A 19,835-nucleotide genomic window follows, 5' to 3' on the forward strand; every position below is an offset into this window, starting at 1 on the left:
TCCTCTCACTTCAGAAATGGGAAGTTAGTTGGGAAAACCTCAACGGTTTTAAATGCAATGTCCCATTTACCCCACATTAAATACATTAATGCGACAAACACAACGACTCCAAAACATCAAATGTCTGACCACTCTATCTAAAATGGATACCACATGAGCATTATTTAAGGTGACACAAAAGGTTTAATGTTAAAATATGTTATTCTTCTTCAAAATGGATGTTTGTCACTTTAATACATGTTGGTTGTAGGCTAATAAAAACAAGATACTTAATTTTAAAGACCTTGACAAAAGAATAAACGTAGTAAACAGAGGTTCTCTAGGTTAACTCTATCCAGCACGGCGTCTAGTTAAATTAGAAATGTTGTCTTTGTTCAAACTGGACGTATTTTGGATTCAGTGGTATATCGTTAATTTTTATATCTTTGGTTTTCTCTTATAATCACCTTTAATTAGTGATTACTCGATAGATCTTACCATTTACATTCTTGATTTGCCTCCCATTGTCTATTTTGTGGTTGTAGGGTATAATTTTGAAATCTATAAAAAAAGTGTTACGGATTTAAAGAAATTTTAAGAAATTCTTCATCGTTCACAAGTTAAAGCGAAGAAATGAGACTTTTGAGACAGCCGACAGAAGTACACTTAATAGTATACATATTTTATAAAACGTAATTTACATTTTTATATTTGGAGGAATTCATAACACACTTAAAATACAACCCTAATAAAATGTTGGCATCATGCCTTTTATTATTTGATAATTAGCACGATTCATTACAGGAAATTCCTAGTACCCAGTATTAGTACAGTGTTCAGATAGAAAGTATTGTTGTGACTGGTGAGAATTTGAATTCCGTCTGAAGAAAATAAAATTTAATAGTTCTGATATATAATAAAGAAGAAGTAATAACAATTTCAAATTTAAATGTAAACTTATAAAGGTTTTGGAAGATAGTTTTAATGAATGACGCTTTACCAGATAGCGAGAAGGTTACAGACGAATGTCCTATTTAATGAGGCACATAATTCCTTACCATTGCTGAAAAATAGTTGGTTGATATATAACAGCAGTTTTTAGTTAGACAGTATACGGTACTTTGTAGGTGTGGTGATAGTGAACGTAGGAAGAATACTGTTGCGAAACACCTCTTCTTTATGGGCCACCTCCAAAATGTCACTTGGGTCGATTTGACATAGGATCTAGTATAAGAGATGGCACCTCATAAAAGGGCGGACAAGATATCGGAGAGGCTATGAATGTGCCTACAGTAGGCTGAGGATTTGATAGCCTTCTAGTAGCGACCCACAGGACCGTTAACACTAATGAGGTAACAGGCTTCATCCAAAAGAGTTGTTATTTCGGTGACAGCGAATGCGTGGACGAAATGGGCCCTCACGGAACTCCAGCGGGACAATAGGCTTGTTTGTTTTTTAAGTAGTGTGGAGGCTTTCCCGTTACTCTGGCATTCGAGCACGCGGATGGATAATCGTGGCGAACTCTAATGAACGATCTTTATTACCATAACAATTCAACTGATGATAGGAGTATGAAGGCATTGGCAAAAAAGCGTTACATAACAAAATATAACCTTTAAAGATGAGATAGTGTTAAGATTTTCCGTGTTTTTAAACTATTAATTAGTGTTATTTTTAGGATTCTTCAATAGTAATAAAGTTTTACCATTACTTACCTTAATTGCAAACACACCTATTGATTAAAGATCCACGAGCAAAACCAGTTCCATCACGGCCGCTTGAGTTATTTATCAAGTCATAGCTATCAGCTGGCTTACCTGGTCGGTTTTATCGTCCACCTCTGAAGAGGAGGTCTGTCTCCGCCTGGTGATTACTGGGGAGGAGTTCACAGATATGTCACTGCCCTTGTACTCGGTGTATCTCGATCTCAGCAGGTCCTCTTCTTCTTCTTCTTGCTTCTTTTTCTTCTTGTTTTTCTTGCTATCTTTGCTTCCAAACATGAGCTGTTTCACTTTATCCATCCTCGTGAGCTTATCTTTTTTCTTGTCTTTGGTTATTTTCTCCTCCTTTTTTACACTTGTTTTCTGCTCCTCTTTCTGCGGTTTCGAGTAATTCTTCACTAACGTTGACGACGCCGGTATGACGTCCCGTCGCCGTCTCTCCTCTTCTATGAACTTCATTGACGTGTCTCCTTTGTACCTCTTCTCACCGTCAGAGTGGTAGTCTGTCTTGTGCAGAACAGGGGTGGATTTCGTTCGGTTGGTTTCAGTTCGGGTGATTTTTGTCGTCTCCGCATTTCTTCGATTCAAAGTCGCCACATCTTTACTAGATTCTTTCCGGTAATCACTCATTTCGATGCCGGAGTCCGCGAACACGTCCTTATTCTTCAACATCTGCTGGCGATGATGAGTGTCTATCTCGGTGGCTATTTTCTTCTCGAAGTACCCTCTCTGTTTGTCATCACTTATTTGGGACATCATAAAGTCTTTCCGTAATTCTTCACTCTTAATTTTGTCGTCTCGGTAACTCTTGATCTCTTGGGCCGTGCTCATGAACCGCCGCTTATGATTAGTCAATCTTGATTCCAAGCGATCTCTCCGGTAACTCAAGTTATTGCTATCTATCAAGCTAGTCTCCAATGGTGGCGTCCATGCTCTGATCGGTTCTTGATGCTTTATCCTATCCAAATCGTCATAAGAGTGAATCTTTCTATCTTCAAAATAACTATTCAATGGCGTCTCTTCGTCCAGCAAATCCTTAGACATTCTTCTTTTCGTGTTGTAATCCATCCCGTCGGCTCTTCCTCTTCCATCAGGGTCATCAGAGCCTTCGACTCGGATCACCCTCTCTGTTCGCACTTCTCTTCTGTAACCTCCTACTAACTCCTCGTCCAGGAGAGGATTACTTCTTGCCCGTAACATATTGATGATTTTATCTTCTCTAATGTCATTATCCTTCCTCTTCAAGTTCGCGTCCAGTTCACGTTTGATGTCAACTGTATACTCCTTAGGTGAAGCCGATCTCAGAATTTCGTTCTCGTAGAACTTCTCAGAGAACTTCCGACCTTGAGGACCTCTGAGTCCCATGTCGACGCCTTCGTCTTCTTCAGATCCTGAAAAAGAATATGAGACAAATTAATCATCTAATTAACGAAAGCATAATATGAAGAAATTTCCTACTTTTTAAATTTAAAATTAAATGAAAATCGGACCATCCACGTAGTGAGCACAAACTGTTAAACTACAATACAAAAAAAAAAAAAAAAAAAAACGTTCTCACAGAAATCCATAACATGTTAATTTTGACACAAAGGAATACTTAATTATTTCACCAATAAATTTATATGGTGTATAGTACTTTCTATGTCTCCATAGTATTGTAATTTAACATGTTTCATTTTTTTTTTTTCATTATTTTTATATCCCTACCAAAATTGATCATTTGTCTTCCTATGTTCTGAGAAATTCTAAATTCTTGAACTGCCTTAGTTTCTTTTTATAACATACGTGACTATTCAAAATATAATATAATATATAGCATTTTTAAACTCATCAACCATCCCAAATTAGCTTAAAACTTCATTATCAATACCTACTAAGAACGTACTGCGCCATACTGTGATAACTATATGTACAAAATGACATCTACGCACTAGCGATAAGGCAATCACTTCCCTTTTATTGTGGAAAAAACACAAAACAGTAATTGTATTGTCATAAAATTATGTAAAATTATAAATGTATATTAAATCTATTGTATGTCAAACGAAGTAACACTATTAAATAAAATAACTTAATACGTTATGAAGATACTTTATTCTAAGTACATTACTTTTGTATTGTTGTATTATTAAGTTTTAACTTCACATCTTATAAAAAGAAATGTTTAATTTAATTTCTAATTGTGCCATGTTGAAATTGTATAATGCACTGTTATTTATCTTATACATATATATTTATGCTGAATTTCAGCAAAGTTGATCAACTATTGAGTCCAGACGTAACATTGTACGAAGAGTTATTTTGGGGTTCAAGGGTCACAGATATACAGATTAACCAAGATTTTACTTAAGTTCAGGGATAGACCGATAAATATTTATAAAAGTGGACCTAAACTCCTTATGGATTAGATATGGTGGCACTAGTCTGTGGAATTATCTTAGGATGCCAGCAAATGACATTACGGAATTCCTTCCTTGAAGGAAAGTGCCTCCAGGATCAGCCTCCAGTTCTCTTTTAAACCTTCCAGTAACTGTCCACGCCGAGCGGTCACGAGAAGATAAGAAGCTTTTAACACTTTATGCTTGGGAGGAGGAGAATACTTGTCAGCTCCAGAAGCATTAGCAATAATCAGACCTTGAATATTGTGAGGTAAGGATTAGTCGGGTAGTCGTGTTGGTTTAGGTAATCGACTATAGTTAGACTTTCAACATATACAACATTGTTATAACGCGCAGTACTATAACACTGCCCTTATCTTGTACCTACGGAAGTAGAGATATGTTCCTTCGCAGTTCAACGGACTGGTTTGAACTCTGGGAGACCCCGAATGTCACCGCACTGGGCGATCTTGGCTGCCATCGCGATTCCGAATGTGTGTTCGGTTCATTCACGTGACTCCCAGTAAAGTTAGGCACGAGAAAATATTTTAGGATCTTGACCATCAATTCAGATTCAGTTGTTGTTACGTCGAACATCATGATGCTTTTTATCAGAAAGATGGTTACAGATGGATTGTGACATGAATTCGTATCAGACGGTGATGAAGAATGTCCAATGTGGTCTGTATAAAAAAACTGTGTCGATGACACTCAGGTAGTAATTTGAATGTCTGTATTGAGAGATTTGTATACTTCAAAGATCGTATGATTTGGAGATCATCAGTCAATAAGTTTATAGTTGACCTATAGATTTGAAATTTTGCATAAAGCTTAATTTCTATGTAGGCAGCACGGTAGTTCGATAATGGCGCATGTCACTCTATGGGACTATGGGCTGCGCGTGAGCTAATATTTGTACATTGATATTAGGGGTAACCATGATGGCAGCGAGAAAACAAGAAAATAAATCCATTTGTTAACAAACTGAGTAAAATCACAAGATATTTTAACGTTTGACACTTGTATTCATAGAGTAAAAAGAAAACAAATCATAGAATGGAAATTCAGTGTTAAAAGTTGGTAACAAGATATGGTTTTAGCGCACTCTTGCGTTGTACTGTATCTATAGGCTTTAAATTGTATATGAAACTTAATTTCTAAATAGACAAGAATAAGTTCAACGCTGGTGAGCTTACAACCATGGAATTCGGCTGGGCGTCATTGAAGCCTATCACTCAGGAGGATGACACTATTAAATTTCTCTTTTTTTCTGCTGGAGAGAGGTAGAAATTCTTTTCTGTGTTGTTATCTTTCTTACTATCTTTCCACAGTACATCTCGAGAATGAAATAAGCTATAGATTTGAAATTTTGAATATAACCTCAGCGAAGCCTGTTATGCGAGACGTATCATGGCGTCTCCTACCTTGTAAATTAGTTATAAATGTAGGTATAGAACTCAATTACGTCGCTATCTTGTCGTGCGTGCCCAATAACTTGATGTGGAATATATTTGTTTCAGAAGGTTCGATGAGTTTCGGTATGCCAATTAAGCTCTTCAATGAAATTACTGGACGTTTTAGTGGGTGGAATATAATAGTCGACAGAGCATCAGGTGTTCCATGAGGTAATTCGTCCGCCTCTCCAACATGTAGAAGATGGGGAAATAAACAGAGAACGAGGTCATTCAGCTTTCATCCAGTCATTCCTCTCCTATTTCTTTTACTATCATTTATATCTTGTTTCATTGCAACAACAAAATATTGTGAATATCAATAACAACTCAAAACTCGAATGTTCCTCAACTGTTGAACAATTAATAGTCCCTATAATCTAAGTTTCAGCCACAGTAATAGGTTGTAATTGACAGTTCGATCAGAGTCAATAGAACTATTAGTAGAGCCGTTAAAACAATATTTATCCCATCCCGAAGCTCTTTTGTTGGCAATGTATTTACATGGCCAGGACACAACCGTATTCGTAGAAACATTTAAAACCAGGACACACTGTAGTATAATGTAATGTAAACCCTTCAATCCAATATAGGTACAATGACTCCAGTTGAACTGATGCAACTACCTTTCTCTCATTTCTGTGGAAGGATAAGTTTTTCAAATGTAGCCTATCATTTAATTCACCAGCAGGTGGCTGAAAATCAATAAAATAATTTCACTAGGTGTTAAGTCCACGCATAGTCCTCCTCCGTAGACTAGTGGATACAGTCACGGCTCTCTAACTGAGAGATCACGGGATCAATTCCAGGGGAGGTCCAATTATGATAGGAATAACAGCCACAGTGACCAAATACAAGCCATCATAGCCAAGAGCTGAGGCTTAAAAGAAAATTTAAAAAACGTCCTCGCATTCTGTAATGGACCCAAATGAAACAAAGCTGTTACAAAATTAAGTAGTACCTACGAGCTTAAGCTACGTGGTGTCGCAACTAAATGAATTAAGGGACGATCTGGAGATGATTTTAAGTGCTGAACAGAAAGTAAGGACAAAATTAGTTATGTCCTAAAAAATAAACACTAAGCTGGTGAAGAAACTTTGAATACTGTGGTTGAAAACACACAACTACAATGTGACTCCTCAATGACTCCTCAATGTGATTTACTACTTGCTACTTTCTTGATAACTCTCCCGTTAGAACGTAATAGCAAGTTGCTATGTCATGTTCACCGATATGTTCGCCGATTGTGTCTGCCCCCGGACGCACCTAGCTGTCTGCAGGAAGTGTTTTGGCAAGTCGGGCCACACCCACGACACTATATCGGGGATAATTTCTGTACCGTAAAGCCTTATGTATGCGACGTTGCCAAACTACGGCCTAGTCGTGCAATGACACTGTTGCGAGTTTGCCAAGTCGTGCACTGGTCTTCCCAAAGGCGCCTCCCACCGGCGGCCTCCTCTCAGTCTTACCGGTGACCGGTGGGCGCCACAGACTCGTCTCGGACAGTTCTGGTTTTATAAAATGGGCAAGGAATTCTTTGGAAGATTATAAAGCAAACAATCTGTTGGGAATAAAAGCAGTAACAAAGTAAGGGGAAAATGGTGTTGAAGCTATGGTCTACTATGGTTTAAATAAATCATTACAAGTATTGTTTTACAGGGTGTAAACAAAGTACCGCACAGGCTCGACAATTCCCGAACGATTACAGTTAAAACAAAAAACTTGGTACATCATTACTGCACCATTTACCAGTAAATATATTTTTTGTCATGTCAGGGGGGTGGCCCGCAAGAAGTCAAAAGGAAATATTAAATTAGATCATAGGTTGAGTTGTACATCAAGTTAAAGGTCTCGATTAGAAGAGAACAGTGCCTCGAATCAAACCTCAAAAGGTTCATTGTATAAAAAATTACGCTGGTTTAAAGTTTGAAATAATTACAACGTAGGTCCTGTTCTATATGGTTTAATATTCTTGTCTAGGCTCAAGTTGTGAAAGTTAAACTTAGTAAATGAATACTGGATAAATAGTCTTATAATATAATCAAATAATATAGAAAGTTTATATACAAATATTTAAGTACAATATGTTTTACGTGTTGTTTATTGTTTATTATGTTTAATTCGGTACCGATCATAGGGGTGTGACCTGTTTGGAGTCACTGTGTGCTTTCGCGGCAAGTACCCATGAGACGTAACATTCTTAACAATGAAATCTCTCTGTACATTTAGTTTATAAAGACATTTACAAAGATTAAGGTAATTTTCATTCAGATTAAATATTGGTTGATACTTGACGTGGCGTATACGTGGTATTTACCATGAAATCCTATCTGTGAAGATAGATCAAAGAAAGAATTTTTACTTTTTAACTTCTTGTAGTATTTATTGCGAAAAGTCACACGTCAAGATAAATTAGAGAAAGATATTTTCTCCTATTTTAATTCTTGTGAATTATTAAACCGTATATGAACTTTTACTCGAAATTAACGCCCACGTTCATTTTATAATGTTAATAAATATCTCCTAATGCCTACCGTATCTCGTAGAGTTTCATCATGTGAAAAAGAATAAAATATTCATTTTTAGGAAGCAAAGCATCACATTTTAATAAAATAATAATAATGTGCACGGTTTGAGAGATAGCTATCAATACCAAACTTTGGTATGAATTATAAAATACCAAAACTTAAAATGTTCATTAGGGGTTTTAGTTAGAAACTTCGCATAAATATTATCATTAGATTCAAAACATGTTCAAACAAACTTATTTTAATTAATATTTTTGTGTCAGATGTCCATCACAGTGCAGCGAACATTGAATACAAATTTATTACAGATTTTTTTCAGATTCAGAAATTGTTATAAAGAATTTCTAATGTACAGAAATTCGTTTTTAAAAGAACATAGTGACCGAAAATATCAATTATCACCGAATATATAAAGTTTTAAAATTATAAAATATATTCAAGCATTTTTCTTGAAGAAATTATGACAGAATTTTTTAACGTTGACAACTATGGGCACAAGCGGCAGTGTTTTGAATCATGTTATTTATATAACTTATGGCTGCAGCAGGAAGTACCTTTACGATTAACACTTGCAGCAGCTATAACAGATGAAACGGCTGCAGTGCCAAGGGGTCTCAAGTTTAATTAATTTAAATTGGCAGAAAAAGGTGCACGTTAAAAACAACATGACTGGACACTGAAGCTTAAAACATATTTTTTAATGCTATTTTATCTGCCATCGCATTTAAAAACCAGACAAGTTACATCACAAAGTTGCATATCAAGTAGGTGATGCCTACGCACTAAGCACTTTTCCTACAGCAGGCTCGGCAACTTTCTACCGATTACGCCTCTGTATCAAGGACCCGTCACCAATTAACTTCCAACAATCAATCTTCGATAGATGACATGAGCCGTGGTCATCTCGTCTTGTCACCAAGAAGTCTGATTACTTACTTAAATTGTATTTGCTCTCAAATAGTTTGACGTTTTTAATGTTATATATAATGTGTTTTGCCATAATTATATGCAAATTTAAAGGTCTACAACTCCAAATACTTACACTACTGTAATGGATAATACAACTGGAGTTTAGTGATCGAAAAATACGATAGGCTCAAAGAAACCACTAATAAATAAAAAGCTCAAAACTAGACTGTATCTTGAAATTATACATAGTAAATATCGAGAAACATATCTTTGCATGACTATGTGGGGTTACAAGACATTTACTTATTCCTAAACACTATCATAAGTTAATATTAATACGAATGTCGGAAGTGAGTATGTGAGATGGAGGTCCACTTTGGTACATTAAGATCACTTTGGAAATTTGCTTCTTTTGTAAAAGTCGCACATAACAGCGTTATGAGTACAATATTTAATACCTTAAGTGATTAGCTTTATACGAGAATGTAGGGGTACGTTACTAACAGCAAGGAAGCAAAGGATGAGAACCTTCACCTCAGGAATATAACAAAGCTACTTTTATACATATCAATTCTGGAATGTGAAAAATAGTAGCTAAACAATTTATGGTTTAATATAAGGGTGTTGGAATGGGCAAGCAATTAATGTTATAATCATATTTTTTTTTTCTTAAATTATTGTTTTTAATTTTTTTATTATTCTATTAACTACGCGTACCTATCTTCTAAACATTACATACGAACAGTGATTACATAAACAAAGTTCTGTACATCACAAACGTTTCTCCAGATTCATGTTCTTCTTTGTTGTTGTTCGTATGTAATATAAGTAATATTATAGTTGTCCAAGTAGTATAAGTAATACTGTATTACATATGTCTGGCATTGACAATTATTCACTGAATTCATAGCAACGATGTGGAGCCCGATCATATCTGGATAGGACTTATTAAATAGATGAGTACATATATAATCACTGAAATCTAAAAAAGGCGTGAAAACTAATGGTTACTTGTCCTCTGACAACTTTCACACTATAAATGTAAACTTATTGAAAATAATTGTTAAAATAATTAAATTTGCTGTTACATAACATTTTTTACATAGAGGAGTTAATTATTTTTTACAGGCTCTTTCAATTACTATTTCACTACTTTAGATATCAAGATGGGAGTTTTCGGTATAAGAATAGGCCTATATTAATACCAAGTCCCGTAAGAACCTCCATGTAAAATTTCAGTACAATTGGTTGAGTTCAGTACACGTCAAAGCAAAATAAACAAACAAAGCCACTTTGGCAATTTTTTTATATTATCAGGATTTTCATTGTAGTTCCCGTTACAGTAAATGTTATCATCAATACGTCATTACATTTTTTCCACACCAGTAGAAATCTACTTCTTTCGGTATACGACTTCAGCTCCGACAAAGAGGCAAGATTTTAGGCCGAGCAGCATCTTGTCCATTTTACCTCAAGGTTGTGGAATAATATTATAATCAATAATTTTAAAATGTCAGGTTCCTTAACTGTTACTGTTCTACAAACTGGCCGATGTTCTGGAACTATGTCTATAAAATTATAAAATTTATGACGGATCACATAGTGTTCAATTTTGATCCATTTTGAGATTTAAACTATTCATGATTGAGTTCCACAAGCCCTGATACTCGGGTCTCTACTGTTTACATTGTGGACATGAACAATTATATTACAATTCTTACTTGCTATGAATACCAACGTTGGTTTATAATGCATCGATGATATTATTAGGTGGTTAATTAATAATGGAACTCCTTATACGCTTGGTTTTGGAAGTGCATCAATTCCATACAAATTGTACTGATATTTTTTGTTTGAGATAACTCTAAGACTGGATCCGTAAAATATCCAATTCTGTAACAAAAACGCACACACACAAGAAACAGATTTGTTTGTTCAGCTTGCAGGCTTATAAGGAAACCAGTTTGAATCTGGTTTTCGATTGCTTTAACACACGGACAACCTCATGAGATATACGCCGAAAGATTATGATTTAAACCGGTTTATGCCTTTTTTGTCAGCTTTTGGGTTGTTTATTATACATTTATGCTTATCATAGCAAAAATCTAATTTATAACAATAGGTTTTCCATTTTACGTGTGTGTACCACATCTACCATAAGAATGTTGATGTTTTAAGAGATTCTTTATTTGTTGCACAGCTATGTTTACATTTGAAATGTCATTAGAATTAATACGCAATCTCTGTTTAATTCTAGCACATTTTAAATGTTGTCCCACCTGAATTGTTATATGTCTATTACATTTTGTTTACGCATTACATATTTTAGTCTTTCTTAAACTAAATTATTATTGTCTTGACAAATGAAATTTTATATAGGTTCTGATGTTTATTTTATACAAATGTTTCTGGAATGTCCATTCCAGAATGATTTTTATGGAACCATGCGTTACTCTGATTAATATTTGCTTGAAATCTTATAATAGTAAAATTAACTATCATATGAAATGAGCACTGTCTATATCTGCAAATTATGTTTTATAATTATTTTATTGCCGCAAACAGATGACGTTATATGACTGCTAAAGAAATGGAGAATAAAAAAATAATCGAGTAAATAAATAAAAGCTGACATAGACTTAAAACGGCAATTACCTTTACTGAATACAGTAATTGCAATATTAAAACCTACGGAAAAAAATCTATCATGCCCAAAAAACGTTATACAGGAAACGGTATTGCATTTACTCGAAGAACAAGGATCTACACTTGAATCTTCTCTGTTTATATTGCTTTAAATTATGAATGTTAATTTTTAATAATAAACAATTAAAGTGTTTATTTTAATCTAAAATGTAACCCAAAAGTTCTGAATACGCGTCACACTAAAGCTTAAGAAGCACTTGCTCTACCTTTAATGTATTATAGAGGTCAAATTTTAGGAATTATTCCAATACTGCCCAGTAGCTCAATAAATAGTTGAACATATAGTACTATGTTTTAATTTAATACAATTATATTTCAGTTAACACAGATAGGATTTACACATTCCTGGTAGACAACAGAGAAATGTTGCTAGCCTAATTAGTGATAGACTTAAATAATGCTCAGTTATCGTGGATAAACACGTACGATCATAGAACACACGCTTATCCGTGTAGAAATGAAGTGTCATGCAAGTATAAAACCTACAGATAAAATCTTTCTCGAGATATTTGATGGATAGTTAGGCTTCATGTGGGTCGTGTCACATGTAAAAGGGTCATATAATTGTAATCAGTTTGTTTGCAAAATATATTTATTCTGCGATTCTCTCGAAGTCTATGGTTTGGTTTGTTCTCGAGATACCGTGCAAACAGACAACGATCTACATAAATTACATTTTTCAGCTTCTCGAGAAATAGGCTTCGCTAACGCTTAGCTAAGATAAACAGTTATTGCATCATAAATGTACACTGGATCATCATCATACGTGGTTAATCGTAATGATGGGAGGGGAAGGAGGTCCTTGAATCGTTTGGTACACGTCCAAGTGGAATCATTTGCTTTGTCAACCCACGAAACCCTATGATATGGAAGTCGGTCAGGGATTTGTATTGTATTAACTTGTGCCTGTTATAGTTATTAGTTAGAATCTACGTTAGCAATAACACCGAAGTATTAGGAGTCGTTAATAAGAATAACGACTTAATATCGAGGTGTCACTTAATACCGTCCAATCGGTTGTCGGTTGATTGTTTTAAAATTTCAGTGTAATTTTCCTTGAAAACTTCTCTGAAGGTCAAAAAGAACACAAAATAATTATATATATATATATATATATATATATATATATATATATATATATATATATATAAACACTTAAAGTAGGGGTTTTTGGAAAGTTTTTAATCAAGCCTAACAAAGCCTACTGAAGATAAGGATGTGTTTTTACATCTCGTAGGTGACTGATAATTTTCAGAGAACGGTATGTTTTTCAAAGATTTATGATTCAATGAAATTGTATTATGTTATGAAATGTACTCGTAATATGAGATAAGTACATGGTTTTAATAAAATGTTACTTAAATAAATTACATTTTTATAAATCTCTCCAGTAATTCTTTATATAAGTACTTTAAACAATTCATACATCGTATTAAGTTGTTTTTGTGCGGGCCTGTTTAAAAGATGTCTCTAAATACATTACTACACGAAATGCATTCAATTTCTCGTGGAATGATAATAAATTTTAGTTTATATTGTCTTTAAAAACATATCTTAAAGAATAGTAACAAAATATTTTAATTCAAAAAGCCGATTATCGTGTTACCACCTTAAAGGTCGAACATAAAGTTTTGTGATTTCGTTCCAATGTCACAGGGTAATGTCTTCTTTTTATAAGGTGGTATGTCAAATAGGTGGTTTATGGCTTCACGATTAATCTATAATAAGTTTGTCCGTGAGTATTATAAGTTTGACATATTCGCACAATTAATTATTATATTTAAATTTATGGGGCAATACGGAAGCAGAGATACTACGAAAATTTCAGAGCGTAGTTTTATTTTATATTTATTATCGATAAACTCAGCTTAAACTTTACTGTTACACTTCAATGAAACTTATATGGTAAAACAATACACGCAAAGCACACAGTTATGGTCCTTTAACAGACAATTGAAGAAAGGCAGGCCCACCTTGTTTTGACTTCTTAATACTTATTACGCAAAAGGGTGCCGATTAAAAGAATGTGTGCAATGTTACGAATTTGATCAAACTAAATAAGTAAATACAATTTTTTAAGAACATTAAACCATATAAATACATAAATAGCCGGATGTACCCATGTTTAATAGTGAATGTTAAAGGAGTATAATATTTTCCTTTTGAGGTAGATTAATTTGACTCAAAGTTCTAAATGCAATTTTATTGAATGTTTCTTGAACGTCAACACACCCATGAAATCATGTTTGTAACATTATGAAACGAATTAACAAAAATTTTCTTGTTTTAGGTTTTACGAACAAAGTAATCTAAAATGACCATGAGAACCTAGCATATTACTAAAAATTAACTGGTTTCAAATTAACATATATTTTACATTTTATGTTAAATGTCACTTAAATCGTCCCAAGAACTAAGAGGTTTTAAGTTACAAAAATTCCGACAAAGAATAAGTTTGATGTCTTGTTTGTTAAGATGGAATTATGATTATACATATAATGAGATAATTAGATAGCATTTGTCAGATTATGACGCATAATTTGAAATGTTTATGTTTATATAAAGTCATACCCGTCTGTTGTAGTAACTAATTAGGAAAAAACAGATAGAATAATAAACAAAATTTTATTATATATTATTTTCATCATAAGGCTATCAGAGTAAGACAACAATACAGTAGTGAAATGTTCTATCAAAGAATGTGGAGACATTTCGTATAATATATCAATAACATTAATTCACATAAGAATGTAAACAGGAAAGGGCCTAGTACAGATCCTTGTTGTTCCCCAAGTGACGTTTACACTGTTTTCTGTATAAGGCATATCAGGTTTAGGCCCACACAGAAGCGTGGTGTAGAGACCCAATACATCAGTAAACCACCAGGCGTCAAACCTGGGGAACAGGTCCTTCCACGCACGCCCTGCACTGTTACGTCACAAGCTGTTCTGTGGGGATCATACTCCATTCTCCGACACATGTGATTCGTGAATATGTGCAAACCCAAGCTAACGCCAAATTTGATATATATATATATATATATATATATATATATATATATATATATATATAAAATACATAACTTAAAGAAATTACAAATAATGTACAACATGTAAAATTTGTACTTAATCATCATATTATAGCCAGAAAGAAAATCTAAAAGGCTGACCTTCAATCAAATTTTAGTTGAGTTTTCTTTTTACATTTCATTAGATCAAATCCCTAAGCAGAAACAAATATTGGAAAGTACATTGTATATGTCTCCACGAGAAGGTTATGCGTGACACATAAAGCAACAATTTTTTAACCATGCTTAAGGAAACAAGGCTGAAGATGAGGGTATAATTTATTTCTAGTAACAATATGACAAGGGACTAATAATCTATGTGACTTAAGGGAATGACAAAGACTTTTAGTGAATTATGACTTAGGGAAATTACACGTTTTACGTAAAAACACTCATCATTCTTTTCAGTCATAATTCACATATAAACTGGCAAATATTCATATCTTCAGCTGCTTTTTGTACACCTGATTTCAAGATGGTTAAAACTATTACTTGTAATACTTCGTGTAACGATAACATTTGTTTCTTATTTTTCGTGATAATAAAAACGTACAAACTGACATTTTATCATCAATTTTTATATTTCTGATGTTACCTGACACACTTTTACATTAAATTAGTGTAACATTTTTTTCCAAATAATTTAAGATTGTAAATATCCCTTTTCTCTTATCTTTCAGTATTATTCATAACAAAAGTCTATGAATACTAGTTGTATCAGTCTATATTTATCAGTCTAAAAACGTTTGTTCTAGGATATATGAGCTATTAGAAAAAGACTAAAATTTTGAGTTTGTAAAAGAAAGTTTACAGTTTGACTATCTAAATTTAATTAGTACTGTACATAACTATCATATAGAAAACAGTAAGCGTTCTGGGAAAAATTGTGCTGACCCAATTCTAGAGGAAGAATTGCTCTCGGAAGTAATTAATTACAGCTTATAAACATATCGAAGCCAAGACCTTAAGGCTTTGGCTTTTATTAAATAAAATCATATTATTTATATTTATTAAATTAAAATCAATTAAAATCATTAAAATCAATATTTATTAAATTGAATCGTCATCCTGCCCGCTAAGTACTTGCCTAACATGAAACCCATCTAAGGTACATGCCGAGAGGTCAAAGTGTTCTCGGAAGAGAGACGGGTGTGTTAGAGATCTAATTATTCTCGACCGTCTAAAAGATGACGCATAGCAAACAGCTGCGGTGACGTCACAGCCGCAGTCAACCCGGCCTGTGTCCGTTTCAATGGCCTTTGATTCTGGAATGCTCACGACATAGAAATGTCAACGAGATTTTATGACCTAACTCGCTTGCGCTGTTGAATAAGAGTTTTTATGTGAGCTCTGCTGGAAAAGTGTAGTACTCAGGGAATTATTTTCGAAAAGTTTACGGTAGGTCGTAACGAACCATTTCAACAGATTGCTTCGTCAACATGTCACTATTGTTAAGTCTTCAAGAGTTATGTTTTTATTATTATACTTAGAGTTCACTTTATGTTCTATTTGAGTAAACTACGAAATAGGAACAAATAACTATTTTCAAAGTAAGTTTAAAGACAAATGATCTGTGAAGCACAGATAAAATTAATGTACATGAATAAGGAACTATTATTAATTATAACGAATTATATTTATTTCTAGATTAATTTATTGTAAATAATAAACGTTACAATTCTAATTACTTTCCAACAAATCATATAGACGGTTAAACGTATCTACCAGTGTTAACGCACCTTATAAAATAAGTAACCCACGTAACAGCAAAGAAAATCTGTGCGGAAAACTACTACTTTCTACTCTTTAATACAGCTTACAGCTTTAATACACAATTATATAATTCATTTGTACAAATTTATAATTCCGTTTCGTATTTACTTCAAAAGTTTTAACAATAATTCTCTTACACATTTTTCTATTTTATGGCATTTAAGAATTGAATACTGCTTTATAATTCAAAATAATCCACTTCATGGAGTAGATTTAAAAGATTATAAATTATTCAAAAAATGTTATGGTCGTATCACACTGAATTAATATATGAATACAATACATTTCGATTAAATCAGTTGCTTAAATGTTGCTACAATATATTATATTTTTTTATGTTGCGTTCTTGAATATATATAAGTTTCTACGAAGATATTCCGTTCAACACTAAAATATTTTGCCACTTGAAACGTAGCTGTGGGCAATCTAGCGGCAAACGAAGGAAACTGCGATTATAAATACATTACAGAAAACTATTAAACACATTTTATATTAAGTAAAATTTAGAAATAATATAAAATACTAAACATTTAAAATTTAGTTCATAAAAATAGGTAATTAATATAAGATTTAAATTAATTGAAACTCTGAATTCGAGATTTAGTGTAGTAGCACTAATCTATGCTTTAAATAACTAACTAACTTTACCGAACAAAATACCTGCCACACAACTCCATATGGAAAGTCTATTTTCTGGAAAGTGAATGGTTATTTATAGTAAAGTTTGTTGATTGGATTGTAAACAACAACATAACCTCAAAGTGAGAATTTTTATCTATGCACAAACGTCAAAGAAAAACAAAAAAAAGTAATAGTCCGAGGATTTCACAGCTAACGTATTTAAATGCGTAGTAGTACTTATAATTAATACTAATAATTTTTAAATATTAAAAATAGCGGGTGGGACTCACCGGCTATAGGGTCCTGCCGAGTCGAAGAATCCGCGGATACTGCGGTGTGAACGGTTGTCTTGCCGCTCGGCCTTGTGACCACCTCTGCGTATACCACCGTACCTTGTGGGGGCGAGGCGAACCTCCAGGGCTCCGAGCCTTCTACCTTTGGAGACATCTCTATGATGGGCGACAACTGCTTCTTCTTCCTCACCGGTGGGACGACTTCCTCCCTCTTAGAATTGTTAGTCAACACCGGAGGTTTCTTCTTCTTCTTACGGATGCGGTCTAAGGTCCCGAAAATCGATGTTCTTTCTTTGTCTTTCTCATCCCTCCGTCCGGCATCACTGACGCTGCGGTTTAGTTTTCGTCTTTGTGGAATCTCCGGAGAAGAATGTTCTGGAGATGAATCCTTCTGAACGACTCTTTCCCAGGAATTGTCTGGGTTGGAGTATCTCCTCTTCAGACGGACGCTCTCGGTCCCCTCTAGGGGTTTCTTCTTCTTGCCCTTGCTCCGGTCCAAGGAGTTGAAGATGGAAGATGCCGGTGGATGGCCTGTAACAATGTAGACATAACTATGTTAATGCTTTCGCGATCTGTGCTAGCAAAGAACCATATTTTTATTTATAGGTATAGTATATACATTTATGGCCTAATATGTTACCAATCGTGGACCTAAAGATTATAATCATATTTTCTTTGAAGATAATAGTTTTTCTTTCAGTTAACAATTAAATAAAATTTATAAACCATTTCTATAGTATTATAAAACGTATGAAAAACGTGACACACTTTACTAACACATTTGGCGACCATGTTTCTTACCGCCCCCCCCCCCAAATATAGCAAAAAAGTTGTTACTAATAAACATCTTTTGAGAATACTATAATATTTTTTTGTTTAAAGTCCATTATTACTCTTATAAAATTATACCCGAATAAAAATATAGTGCATTTTTTCTATTATGCATACATTGCATAATTTGTGATCAAAGGGTTTAAAATTATGGCCATTTTTCAAGTTCATGTTATATTTTACGAAACCAACAAAAAACATAAAAAACGTGTCGAGAATCGTATAAAACATTTCCCTAGAGTCAAAAGGTTTATTTCCTTATTCGTTAAAATCGGTTATAATTAAATTTATAGGGTTAAATGTAAACTTTGTAATAATTAAAATTTTGTAAGGTTGAGCTAAAATCGTTATAAATTATATATTATATTTTCAATTTAGGAAACAAACAGATGTTAAAAACTCGCAATATATATAGCAGTTTCAAAACTATGCTATCCATGTACATTAAAAAGAATAATAAACGGTTCGATTGTATGTATTAGTAAAACACATAAACGCAGAATTCCGATGACATGCATACAAAAAATATTTAATTATGTATAGTGAAACAACAGAGCCGAATCGTGCATTTGCATTTGTAATGAGGAATCTTATGGATGAAAATGTAAATACTGGAACCCTGTAACCCTAATCGATTCTGGTATTCATTTGAATAATACAACTGTTTACATTAGTGCCAAGATGAGGGCAGATGACCTTGGCAACAAAGAAGATAATATGTGCGTGCCCTTAGAACATCCGAGACCTTGAGATTATGTTGGTCGAAGTTATTTTAACATCAAGTGCTTGTTATTATTGCCACCTGCGCGACACACACACACACACACACACACACACACACACACACACACACCATTGCAGCATCTCACACACACGCTTTTATTTCATCACGAGTAAGGAATTGTCTCTTGTAATCGTTCTAGATTCATATTTTTCAAATTTCAAACTGTGGTCACAACAGGTCTAATTCAACCACTTCTGTTACTGCAACAGTTATTCAAAGTACATTAATAACTAAATTATTTCCTAGTTATGTTTTATTTATTTGATCACACCAGGTATACTGATATAACGAATAAGGATTATTTGTAAATGAAGTTAGGGAATGAGTTTACACCGTTATAATTGTTTTTATATGAAGAAATGATCGTAAATAAGGAAATTAGGGGGCAAATAAACTCGGATCTTATCCAGGCTTGTGTTACGCATATGCGTTACCAATTCGATTCTAGGCTACAGTTATCTTTACTAGATCGTACAGTTTACCTTCGCTCATATCGTACATTACTCAGTTTAAAATGTTACTTGTTAAACTCGGATCTTATCTAGGCTTGTGTTACGCGTGCGTTATCAATCTGATTCTAGGCTAAAGTTATCTTTACTAGATCGTACAGTTTACCACGCTCATATCGTACATTACTCAGTTTAAAATGTTACTTGTTTATGTTCTAAACTATTGTACTTAATAAATATATTTCTCTGAACTAGGGGTTTACTTCTAGAAGAATTTCACTGTACTGTTACCTGCAACCTAAACCAAACAATTTTACAGTCAATTTGCGAATTTTTATAAAATGT

At 33.7% G+C, this 19,835-nt stretch overlaps 1 protein-coding gene across 1 annotated transcript in view; it reads right to left on the reverse strand.

Moving 5' to 3' along the window:
- Positions 1–19,835, reverse strand: part of LOC124370176 (trichohyalin) — a 109,241-nt gene that overhangs the window by 27,982 nt on the left and 61,424 nt on the right. The window contains exons 4-5 of the mRNA XM_046828470.1: positions 17,424–17,957; positions 1,797–3,091 (exon numbers count right to left, since the gene is read on the reverse strand). Of these exons, the coding sequence (XP_046684426.1) occupies positions 1,797–3,091; positions 17,424–17,957 (1,829 nt within the window). The remainder of the gene's footprint in view (positions 1–1,796; positions 3,092–17,423; positions 17,958–19,835) is intronic.

Source organism: Homalodisca vitripennis, chromosome 1 (assembly GCF_021130785.1).
Source record: "Homalodisca vitripennis isolate AUS2020 chromosome 1, UT_GWSS_2.1, whole genome shotgun sequence".
Classification (NCBI taxonomy): domain Eukaryota; kingdom Metazoa; phylum Arthropoda; class Insecta; order Hemiptera; family Cicadellidae; genus Homalodisca; species Homalodisca vitripennis.